The 10,909-nt window shown below is 41.0% G+C and overlaps 1 protein-coding gene across 1 annotated transcript in view; it reads right to left on the bottom strand.

Annotated features, from left to right (window-relative positions):
• LOC127367633 (thrombospondin type-1 domain-containing protein 7A) overlaps positions 1-10,909 on the bottom strand; it is a 152,812-nt gene that overhangs the window by 56,695 nt on the left and 85,208 nt on the right. Inside the window, exons 9-10 of the mRNA XM_051407660.1 lie at positions 1,569-1,684; positions 121-256 (exon numbers count right to left, since the gene is read on the bottom strand). Coding sequence (XP_051263620.1) covers positions 121-256; positions 1,569-1,684 — 252 coding nt within the window. The remainder of the gene's footprint in view (positions 1-120; positions 257-1,568; positions 1,685-10,909) is intronic.

Here is a 10,909-nt window from a genome sequence, read left to right as displayed (position 1 = left end):
ATTTGAAAATATATGATAAGATGAGGTCTATAAGGGTCCTTAAAATCAATCCCAACCCTTTGATATTTTGTCAAATCTCTCTGACATCCACATTATCAGCTCTCCATAGTGCTTCTTTACCTGAATCCTGGACAGATTTTGGGGACCTCGCAGTCCCTCTCCTCCTCCAGGACCTCCGGACAGTCCTGTCCTCCGTTGGATGGCAGCTGGATGATGAGACGTTTCCTTGATTGCTTTCTCTTCACTGCGTTACCAGCTGCACAGACACAGACAATTACTGAATTAAAACAAGAACTGTCTGCATGGGAAAAGTGATGAGAAATATGTCAAAATGATAAGCTAGGCTGCTCTGTTAATACTCCTTGAAAAATGGACTTGGAGACTGCTATTGCCAAATCTAATTGGACAGCTATCGTAGACAACACGCACGTCTGATTACTTGGGATATCGAGCCAACAACGATGATGTAGAAAAATCCCATTAGACCTCGGAATTGACTCGGATTAAATTTATGGTATTTACATGTGTGGAGATGCCCTCTAGTAGTTCATTAAGATGAAATGAGCCTCTGGATGGTCCTGAACGCTGCTGTAAAACCTTTGTATGTGGGTGGTGTGTAATTCTCTCGCATACAAGGTGAAGATACCAACTGCATCAAATTAAAATGCTCAGCCAATCGGTGCGGCACGCAGAGTGAAGAGAGATTTATGCCTCTGTGTCACATGAAGAGGTCATCAAAATATGGACGATAATGATTTTTGGTTGTAAATCTATTTAATGTCTTCGCTTGTGCTCAACAGCTTGGACAATGACTGCCTGACAAAGGTGACCTCATCTGAACAATGTTTTTCTTTCACAGCATGAAAACAACAACAACCACGACGCACTCGCCGACACTTGAAGCCACGAGCGAGTTGGGCTTGGCAGGCGCTCCAAAAGAGGTCGGCCCAAAGGTTGTCTTACATGCCAATCTGTCAAATTAATTATGTGTAACGAGACGTGAGTGCTTGTGTTTATGTGGTAGTTAATGTGTCTGGCTCTGTGCAGAGGGTCCCACCTCTGCAGTTTTTTTTTTTTTTTTTTTACACGCAGTCAATTTAAAACTTGCTTCTCTGTTTACTTCCAGGCTGGGATTGAGTCAAAGCAAAAACATGTTTAATTGATTATTGTTGTTTATTAGCATATATTGTAGCCTGGAAATACAATACGAAACATTGTGTGATGTTGTGTCTTGCCACAGACACACGTTTTGCTAGAATACAAGGATATTTTACAAGGTTGTAGTCATAGTTCCCTTTATGCTACTTGTAAAAACAACAGATATACATACAAATATTATGTACAGTAAAACTGATTAATCAGTCATAAAAATTTACTTTTACTGGCATTACTTTCCAAATTCAGTTATGTAAAACTACCAAAGCTAGGCTCTAAACTATCTGCCCAGTACATTTAAGAAACGGGAAATAAAGTTTAATAACCACAATTTCTTTCTCAATAATCTCTATGAGGCAGTTCACATCAGCTGTGTCTCCTCTCATTGCTGGTGATTCATTTTTCCACTTTACCTGCGTCACAAGTTACAGGACACGCTGTCCAGTCGCTGAAAGGGGTCATGATGCAGTCTTTCTTACAGGGCAGCTGACATGGTCGCACTGTGGTGGGGCGAGGGCCGTCTGGACACCTAGGAAACAAAAGCGCACACACACACAGACACACACACACACACACACACACACACACACACACACACACACACACACACACAGACACACACACACACACAGCAGGGCTGTCAAGTAACACTGCTGGGATCTCTTTACACATTCAACAAAAGACAACAGCGAGTGGTCTGAACCCTCAAAGACCAAAAAAAGTGTCAGTGGATTTCTGGGAGACACTCACCCCTCAGATATCACAGATGGTAAAAAAAAAAAAACCCTGTAACTATTCGACTTGAAGAAAAGTGCTTTATTTTTTTAAATCACTGGGTGCTGAACAACAGCACTGATTACGCCTCCCAGATCATTGGCTGCTGAATTGTCTAAGGGCCAGAAAAAACCTGAATACACGCTCTAGATTTCGGGTCATTTTAAAGCCGCACTATGTTGTTGTTGTTTTTTTAACAGTCTAGTGTGGCAGGGAGATCCTGTAATGTTGCCCTGTATCCCCAAATTAAATTCTGGTGTTGGTTACAGGCACGTTACCGCCTACAGAAGCTGCTATAGAGAAACTTGCGAGGCAGCTGGACTCACAAGATCGCAAGATCACGGGAGAATCCATCTTGCCAGGCTTCAAACTATCTGCTTGTGTCCAACCACCCGGGTTTAGATCAATCAGCATCCTATGAGGAACTACCCGACTGACTTCAATAAGAGTTTGACTACGCTACCTTACGTTATACTGAATACTGCTCACCTTTCAAGCGTGTGGGAGAAACTACAGTGGCCTCCGAGAAACACAAAAGGTCCTATCTAGAGTCAGTGTTTGGTTTGTCCGTTCAACATGGCGGACTCTGTAGAAGAGGACCTGCTCCCTCTGTAGATAAAAACAGCTCATTCTAAGGTAAAGAAAACAATTCTTTTTTTTAAGGTGAAAAAACATACCAATGAATATTATATCACCTGCCAATCTATTTCTGCCAATAGATCCTCCTAAATATTACACACTGGACCCTTAACTAGGCCGCACTGAAGTTCATGTATGTACCGACAGTCAGGATTCAACTGACATTTAATATAGTCACTGCTAGAAATATAAACCATGATTTAAAACTTCAATAAACATCACTGTAGAAGTATGGCACACCAACCATCTGGATATTGCTTGAATACAGAATGTAATTATTTCAGGAACAATCTATGGCAATAAAAACTGATGAAAACCTTCGTAATCACATCCAGTTTATGACCGATGTATGCCATCTGGCTCACAGTACTTGAAAGATATAGAAAAGAGTTGGTCAAATCTCCCAAACAGGCATCAGAGGAAATGTTTAGCATGTCTCCTTGAGGGTATTTCACATGCATTTCACTCTGCTGAGGAAACTGCAACAGACCAAGCTCCTTAAGGCTAAAGCCAGCAGACTAGCAGACCGGCCTCAGGACAGAAACTCCCTTGTTTTAACTGGATCCTGCTATCAGTGAGTGATAATCCTTTAGATGACACAGAATGCAGGGTCAAGCCGAGGTTTTTCGAACAAGGTTTATGGTTAATCTTAAGTCATTTAAGCACCTAAGGTCCCTTGTGCATACTACTGGGCCAAGATAAATAGGTCGAGATAGACCTGCTGGAAGACATCTCATAATCTGATCTCTGCAATGCTGCGTCCCCGGTCTGAGCGGCGGGATGTTGCCGGTCTGTTTCCTCATCCTATGGCTGACACACCGATCATCTGGGTCAGGTTTAATGTTGCCAGGAATGAGCGTTCTCCTCTGGGCGTTCCATACTCGTTAGCACGGTGTTATCAGGGAGGCGATAGGGAGCCTTGCAGGGAAAATGTAATAATGTAACAGCAACACAAGGAGAGATTTATTTTTAATACCAATAGACAGAGCTAAATCCCTCTCGAGCGGAACAAATCCTCTGGTGTCTTCATACAAGTGAATGGTCCCCAGGAAAAAAACAGCTGCCGGATGCAGCGGGGAGGATACATCTACATTTTCAGCCTTCAGCTCGTGCTCACGTCCGTAAAGAAGTGAATGAACAGGTGTCTAGCTTGGGGACACTTCAACGGGATGCAAGGATGTTGAGATCCAACCCATGAACCTGACACTGCAGAATAATCTCCACACTACACCCCTGTGCTAACTTTACATGTGAACCTATGTTAACTCTGTAATGTTTAGTCCGTGGAGATCAAGGAGCTCTTTATCAAAGGGAGCCTGGCAGAGAATGCAGTGTGAAGACGAAAATAAACAGCGTACAGAAATCTGCAGGATCTAAATACAATCACAGAGCATATAGAACAGAGAGGAAAGCAATTTATTGTACAAGCAGTCCTATAAGCAGGAGGCCGATATCAAACCTGCAGGTATATGAGTGAAATTAAGTCTCAGCAAAACAAAATAGACACAACTTTTCATTTTGACTTGTAACAAGTTCATTCTTTAATGGTTTCAATTTATATTCATCAGCCTCAAGCTAGAAAAAAAACCTCTCCAAATCAGATAATTGATAAATTATTAGGATACTGAGACAATTTGTGCAGGTAATAGGATCAAACCGAGCACCAATTCAGATCCTTGAACAGATATCACAACAATATTGCAGCTGAATTTGCTGGAACAACAACAAATTCCATATTAAACAGAATTTCTTGAGTTTGTTATCTATGCAAGTGATCCATAAACTCTCATTACAATTCCTCCTGCAAAGTTTCTGTTTGTTACTTTTAGTTTTTTATGTTTTTAAATCCTGCATGACTTAAATGTTTCTAAACAGAATAAAGATGTTGTATTTCTTTTGTTTATTGAATCTCTTCACGTCACGAGGGATCAGAGCACTGAGGCAATGCTGTAAGATTTCAGGACTCCAACAGCTCTTTCACAAAGAGGGGATTAGACCTTTGACCTTGTTAGACTCTCCCTGTTACTCAAAAGTGTTAAATGTCCGAGGATGAGCTACAATTTAGCACTTATGGAAGATCTTGACAGAACACAGGCAACAAAACAATATTCCCATTTAGTTAAACACTGCAGTTAAAAAAAAAAAACAGCTTGACTTTAACCTTTGATGCAGGTGGAACGAGTCCTGAATACCAAACCATACCTTAGAGATCCTTTAAAGAAGTGCAGATTGCCGACCTTTTAGATTTCACCTTTCCAGTGTTCGCTCTCGCAGACGCACAAGTTCTGGTGAGAATGTTCTTACCGGACAAATAACAAACCGTTGGTTAAAATGCTTAAAACAGCCTGTGGTGGCATTACGTGGTTGTAGAGTTACAAAACCTTTTAGGGGGGAGGTCAGAGGGTGTACAAAAACACATAACTTGGAATATAACCGTTCATATTCTGTCTCTTTCTTTGGTATGTAAATAAAATGTTACCTACAGTGATAAACAGCATGCACATTTATGAATGAGATCATTTGATACTAAAGGGGGAACGCTTTGGTTCCCTGGTGTTCAGGAGTCCATTCATTCCTGGTTTTAAATCCGGGTCCTTTTATTGAGGAGTTAGGACTGGGTTCGAGTTAGGTTGTGCACGCTGTCCCTTTCCAGTTCCTCCAGGATTACGCAGTCTTTCTGGGGGATTGTTGCAGCCTGAAATGCCTGATTTCATGGCAGCTTTTCAAAAAAACTGCAATAATTGTTGCAATGTGTTTAGCCATATATTTTCTTTCTATTCTTTTTTTTTTTTTGTATAATTCATTAAAAACCGAAGGCAATTTGTTCCAGTGAGAATCAAATTGCTAGTGTTTTGGTGCCGGAGAGAAACTGCTATGATTGGAGAAAATTGTCGCAGAATTCACATGGATTGGTTGAATATGCATGTAGTGTTGTGACTGCTACATTGCAACCTCCTGGAGGGACTTCCTTTCTCTTCTTCAGTCCTGTAAACAGGAAACTCTATAGGTGTAAATATGAAGTGTGACTGTGTTTGTCTCTGTGTTATGCTGCTTACAGACTGCATGCTGGGATTGGCCCAAGGCTCAGGAGAGCCAAAATAAGATCTGAAAAAAGAAGTGAATGGGTGGATGGTTAAGTCTCCCTATTTGACACGAACATTTTGATTTGGGGTGGGACGATTAATTACAGATGGGTGCTTTTGTCTTCTTTTAATATGAAAATCTTGTAACCAAAGTGTGTGTTTTAAGTGTTTTAACATATAGGGCAATGAGTTGACTCGTACCAGGTTTCCCTCTACAGAGAGAACCGTTCCCTTTGTTCCCATTTTAGTCTAATTATATTGCAGCCCCACTAATGATGGGAATTATCCAAATTTAGATGATTAAAATTCAATTACATTCCAGTTTTCAGAAAAACAGGCCATGTTTGTTGCTAGAACACAATACCAGCTAGAATACTAACAGCACAATGCTTGGCTGGAAGACTCTGTCCGTGGGGGTGTGAAAGCTAGTCGTAATATTGTCATTTATGCATTTTTTATTATGTATACATTTTGTTGTTCCACTGTTTTCCTCCTGTATTTCTTCTGTTGTCATTTTGTCTCTAATATTGTATTTGTGTGTCACATTGATTTTGTTGTTTGCTTGAGGAATAAATGTTTATTTACAAGGCCCTCGGGGGATTTTAACCTTACTGCACAATTTCCTATGATATGTTTTCCTCCGTCTTTGTCTTAACAGTTCACTTGTGTGTTTATCACTATGAAAACGCAAGACTCTGAAACCAATGAAGCCATCCAGCAATGGCATCTGGTTTTAACCGACTTGCTGGTTCCAGTCAGTGTCACAATCTCATAATGATCTTTAAATGTCATGATTTGTAGAGAGGCGAGGACATGCACAACATGGCACCGGGAGCTTGTCCCAAAGCACAACATTAAAACGAGCAGCCAGGCTAATGCTTGTGTTGTGCTTGCTGCTATTAGCGCGTTGAGTAATCTGTTCAGTGAGAGGCTGTTTTCGAGAAATGAGCAGATGGTTGAGCAGGATGAAGAGAGGAGATTCAAAGCAAAGAACTGTCAGTTTTAAGAAAGTGTACGCACACACACACACACACACACATGCATAAAAAAAACAAGGTCTGGTGGGAAAAGATAAGACCTAATTAATTTCATTATCAAAATTACGGACTACAAAACAAGAACATCATTTGTTTAATTTAGCATAAAACAGTTGCAGTTCTTCAAGGACCCTTTCAGTGGTGTCTCTGGCCTCCTTCTTGAGGGCTTTCAGCTATCTATCACAGTCGAAAAACAGGGAGTAAACACAGCCTCCATTAGAAAACACAGGCGGGAGATGATTGACTGGGCTTAATACAGCTACTGTCGAACATCATAACCATGAATCATTCAGTTTCCTTTCTCTCACATTCCACAGCATCAATGTGATTATACAAACACACATTTGGTACCAGTCAGCACACAGACTGTCAGAATCAATAAGCAGACGTTGTTGTTTTTTCCTCACACCACAACAGCTTTCTCGATAGGATGATAGCAGCCCAAGCCTGAGGCACTGACATATTTGTCTCTGTTGTGTCTCTCCTTTCTATTGGGGCGTTGACAGTCAGTGTTTATGTGTGTGTGTGTTGTTTTGTATGTGTGTGTGTGTGTGACACGCACTCTGTGAGGTTCACTGCCTCGGGCTGTGGGAGGAAGACAGCTCAGATCCATCTTTGAATGAGACAGGGCACATCTGCATATGCAGGGTGAAGGCGGCCATGTTTGTTTGTTCTGCTGGGATCCCATGGGAGCACTGATCAAGAATACCTGCCAGTTGGATTGTGCCAGATGAAGACATGCAGAGCGCAAACACACACACACACACACACACACACACACACACACACACACACACACACACACACACACACACACACATACACACAAGACCATATCAAGTCACTCCTGAGAGCAGGCTAGGAAACACTGCCTCTGAGCAACAGATGGCCAGGAAGCCGAAGCTGTATCATCTTTATGCCTTGGTCAAGAAATGTACAAAGAGCTTAAAAAAAAAAGTGTTTGTTTTTTAAAATCCTGGAGCCTGAGACACCTGCCATTGTGGTCTGTTAAATCTGCAGGGGTAACAAAAAGTAACAAATGTTTTTAATGAAAGGAGGACTGTAACCTTGAAACAGCTACAGAAAGGTGACAAATTACAGGGAAAAACCTGAATAAATGAGTGAAGAAACATACCGAATGCTTCCTTACAGGACACGAGGAACTATAAAACATATGGTCTTCGCACTCACCACATCTCAACCCAGAGCTGAATATCTAACAACCTTGTGAGACAGCGCTCTCCCCACTACCGTCATCAAAACACCACATGAGAGAAGATCTTTTATTTCTTCAGTCCCTCCAGTGGAGTTTCACAGACTTGGAAAATCTACAACAAAGAGCACTAAAGCTGTTCTGGATGCTGGTGGTGTGTAAATCACCGCCGTCAAACACTGCGACCAGTATTTGTCTTATTAAGCTGTCAGATGATCACAGAACAGAACAGTTTCTCAGAGCTCAGGGAGATGATTTCAGGTTCTTCTTTCTTTCCTAAAGTCCAGGACCAAATATTGAACAACAATATGTTGTATGTGTATTTCCAAGTCTTCTACAAAGTGCTTTCTGATTTGACGCCCCCCTCTCGGCAGGACAAAATGATTTAGTCATAAACACTGATAAAAAATAAATCTGTTCTATGATGTGGCAACAACATGGTCAAGGTTTGGCTAGGTTTATGGGGGAGAGCAGGGTTTAGATTAAAATACATACTTAGTTAAGGTTAGTGACAAATTGTGGTTTGGGTTAAATTGACTACTTTGTGAAAGCCCCTAAAAGAAACTTTCACTTTGTGTTGATTCTGGCGGCCCCTGTGGACAAAAGCGGTAGTGTTTCTACCAACTCATTTGATTGATTTCAAGGGAAATCTGACTGAATCTGACCCGTGCAGGCATTAATAATAACTAGTCCTCTTGCTGAATGTCTTGATTGCTTATGTAGGTCATATAGAGGCATCAGTACTAAATTAAGACTATTTCATAACCAGTTAAAAAGCTTCACGGTCATGGCGAAAATGGATAGTCTATCCCCACCTTCTCTCTACATGACCTTTGTTGCTCCTTATTTGCACCTTTGCTCTCGCCATAATCACTGCGGCTGGGCTTTGTCACATGAATGTAAAGATAAGCTGCTTTGGGGCTGAAACGGCCGCTGCTGTCGCTCTTCCTGGGAGGACAGTCTTATTAAACTGGGTACCAGTAAGACGTATTGTTCATCTCTCTCTCTATATTGTACATGTCAATCAAATGCTTATTGTTAACGTCAACTTGTTTCTTCTGCTCATCTTAAATCACTGCATTTTGTGTTTGTGGCATGTTTTCATTATTGATATATTAAATGAGTTTTATTTGTTTTTGTTTTGTTTGTATGTGTGTTTTTTTTAGACCAATGCTCATGCATGTTGACTACTGATGATTTAGCTTCTCCCAGCTCTGTTAATTGTCTCATGTTGCTTTGAAAACTTGCTTATCAAAGTGCTGATTGCCAGACCTCTTTTATAGCTGACAAATGCGGCTAATTGGCAATCAACCTAATGGGACCCATCTTGGTGGCAGTGGTTGTCATTGCAAGTTGAAGAGTCAAAGTAATTTCCCCATGAGGTGTTCAAATTATTTTATGTCCTTTCTATGTGTGTGTGTGTGTGTGTGTGTGTGTGTGTGTGTGTTTTGGGCAACAACTAAAACTTTTATGTGTTAACGGCTAAAATAAAACAGCAATGTTCTACACCCCGAGAGCTTCTTTCTGTTGCAGAGCTATGAAAGTCTACATGCTGGCTTATAGCCTGTTACTGGACCCCTGCCAGTGACAGTGGCCTGAGGAAAATCCACCTACACACTTTGAACAACATCTCTGAAGGGTTACAACAGTCAGAGGACCTACAAACGGACACAATAATGGACACCGAGGCAGAGCTGGGGTTTGTATGCAGGCTGAGTCAGAATGAGGGGAGCTTCTTCAGCACCACGGACAGCACCAGCGGTCCATGAAGGCAGGTGTAAAATAAACCTTACAGACTATGGAGAGACTCCTGGTCTGACAGCGCTCTCAGTATCTGTCACACTATCCTTTAGCCTTCAGGCAGGAGGAGACAGGGGCTGTAATGACACATGGAGCTGTTGTTCTGTGGTCCAAACAAAATTGGACAAGTTTGCTTTTGTTGTGTGTTTTTTTTTATATTCACGATTCTCAAATGCACTGTAAAAATCTCAGTTACAGAACAACAAGTTTAATCCCTTTTTTAAGAGGGTGGATTGAGAGTCAAATGCCCAGAAAAAGCTGGGAATTTAGATACTGTTATTTCTGGGGAATTCACAGGAAAATCTGATCTTATTTCCTGAGAAAAATACCCAGGATTTTTAAATGTCACATACTGAATGCTATGATATGCACTATAACAAAGAAGCTTCCTCTAAACCTCATTAATGTTACAACTCAAATGTTGCAGCTACTATAGTTCGACCTTAAAAATCCATTATTAAAGCAATATACCTGAAGCTTCACGTTTCTTCCAAGTGCCTTTCATGCTAAAATGTCAACTAAGAATTCAGGTGTTCGGTTAAACATTGTTTAGAATAAGTTTGAAAGAAGTGGAGTCTCAAAAAAAAGTCTCTAAATCACACATGCAGGATGGAGGCTTTATCCCCAAAGCAGAGCACATGAATCAAGTGGACACAGAGAGTATAAGATCTTCAAATGTTACAAGAATAATTCTCCCGCTCCTAAAACCACTGAAACAAAATGCCGAAATGGTTGCATACGACAGCTTTTCCTTCCCTGCAACTCCACACATTATAACCCCAAGTCAGCGGTAAAACAGTCATACATTCCCCTTTATCCCTCTGCATAGATTCAGATGTTGGGAGAAAATGCTGAAACACAGAATTCTGAGTGGTTGGAAATTTTTTTCACCTCAAAGACGTGTACTTTCAAGAGGAATTGTAAAATATTACCACATAATCTAACTATAAAGGAATCTAAAGAACAACATTTGAAATTATTCATCGCCCACAGTTTTGTGTTTAAAATCAAATTTGGGAATCTCAGGAAAACAGTAATATATTCAGGGTGTGTAATAATGTATGAGGCACGGGGAGGGAGACTAAACATTAATTTCCGGGCTGCTCCAACCTCTAGCAAGCAATCACTGAGGCCACAACACCAGTTTTACCAAATACCCTGACCTTTAAGGTCCAGTGTGTAACATTTAGGAGGATATATTGGCAGAA

Source organism: Dicentrarchus labrax, unplaced genomic scaffold (genome assembly GCF_905237075.1).
Source record: "Dicentrarchus labrax unplaced genomic scaffold, dlabrax2021, whole genome shotgun sequence".
Classification (NCBI taxonomy): domain Eukaryota; kingdom Metazoa; phylum Chordata; class Actinopteri; family Moronidae; genus Dicentrarchus; species Dicentrarchus labrax.
Note: the sequence above shows the minus strand (reverse complement) of the source record. Positions and strands in the feature narration are given on the sequence as shown.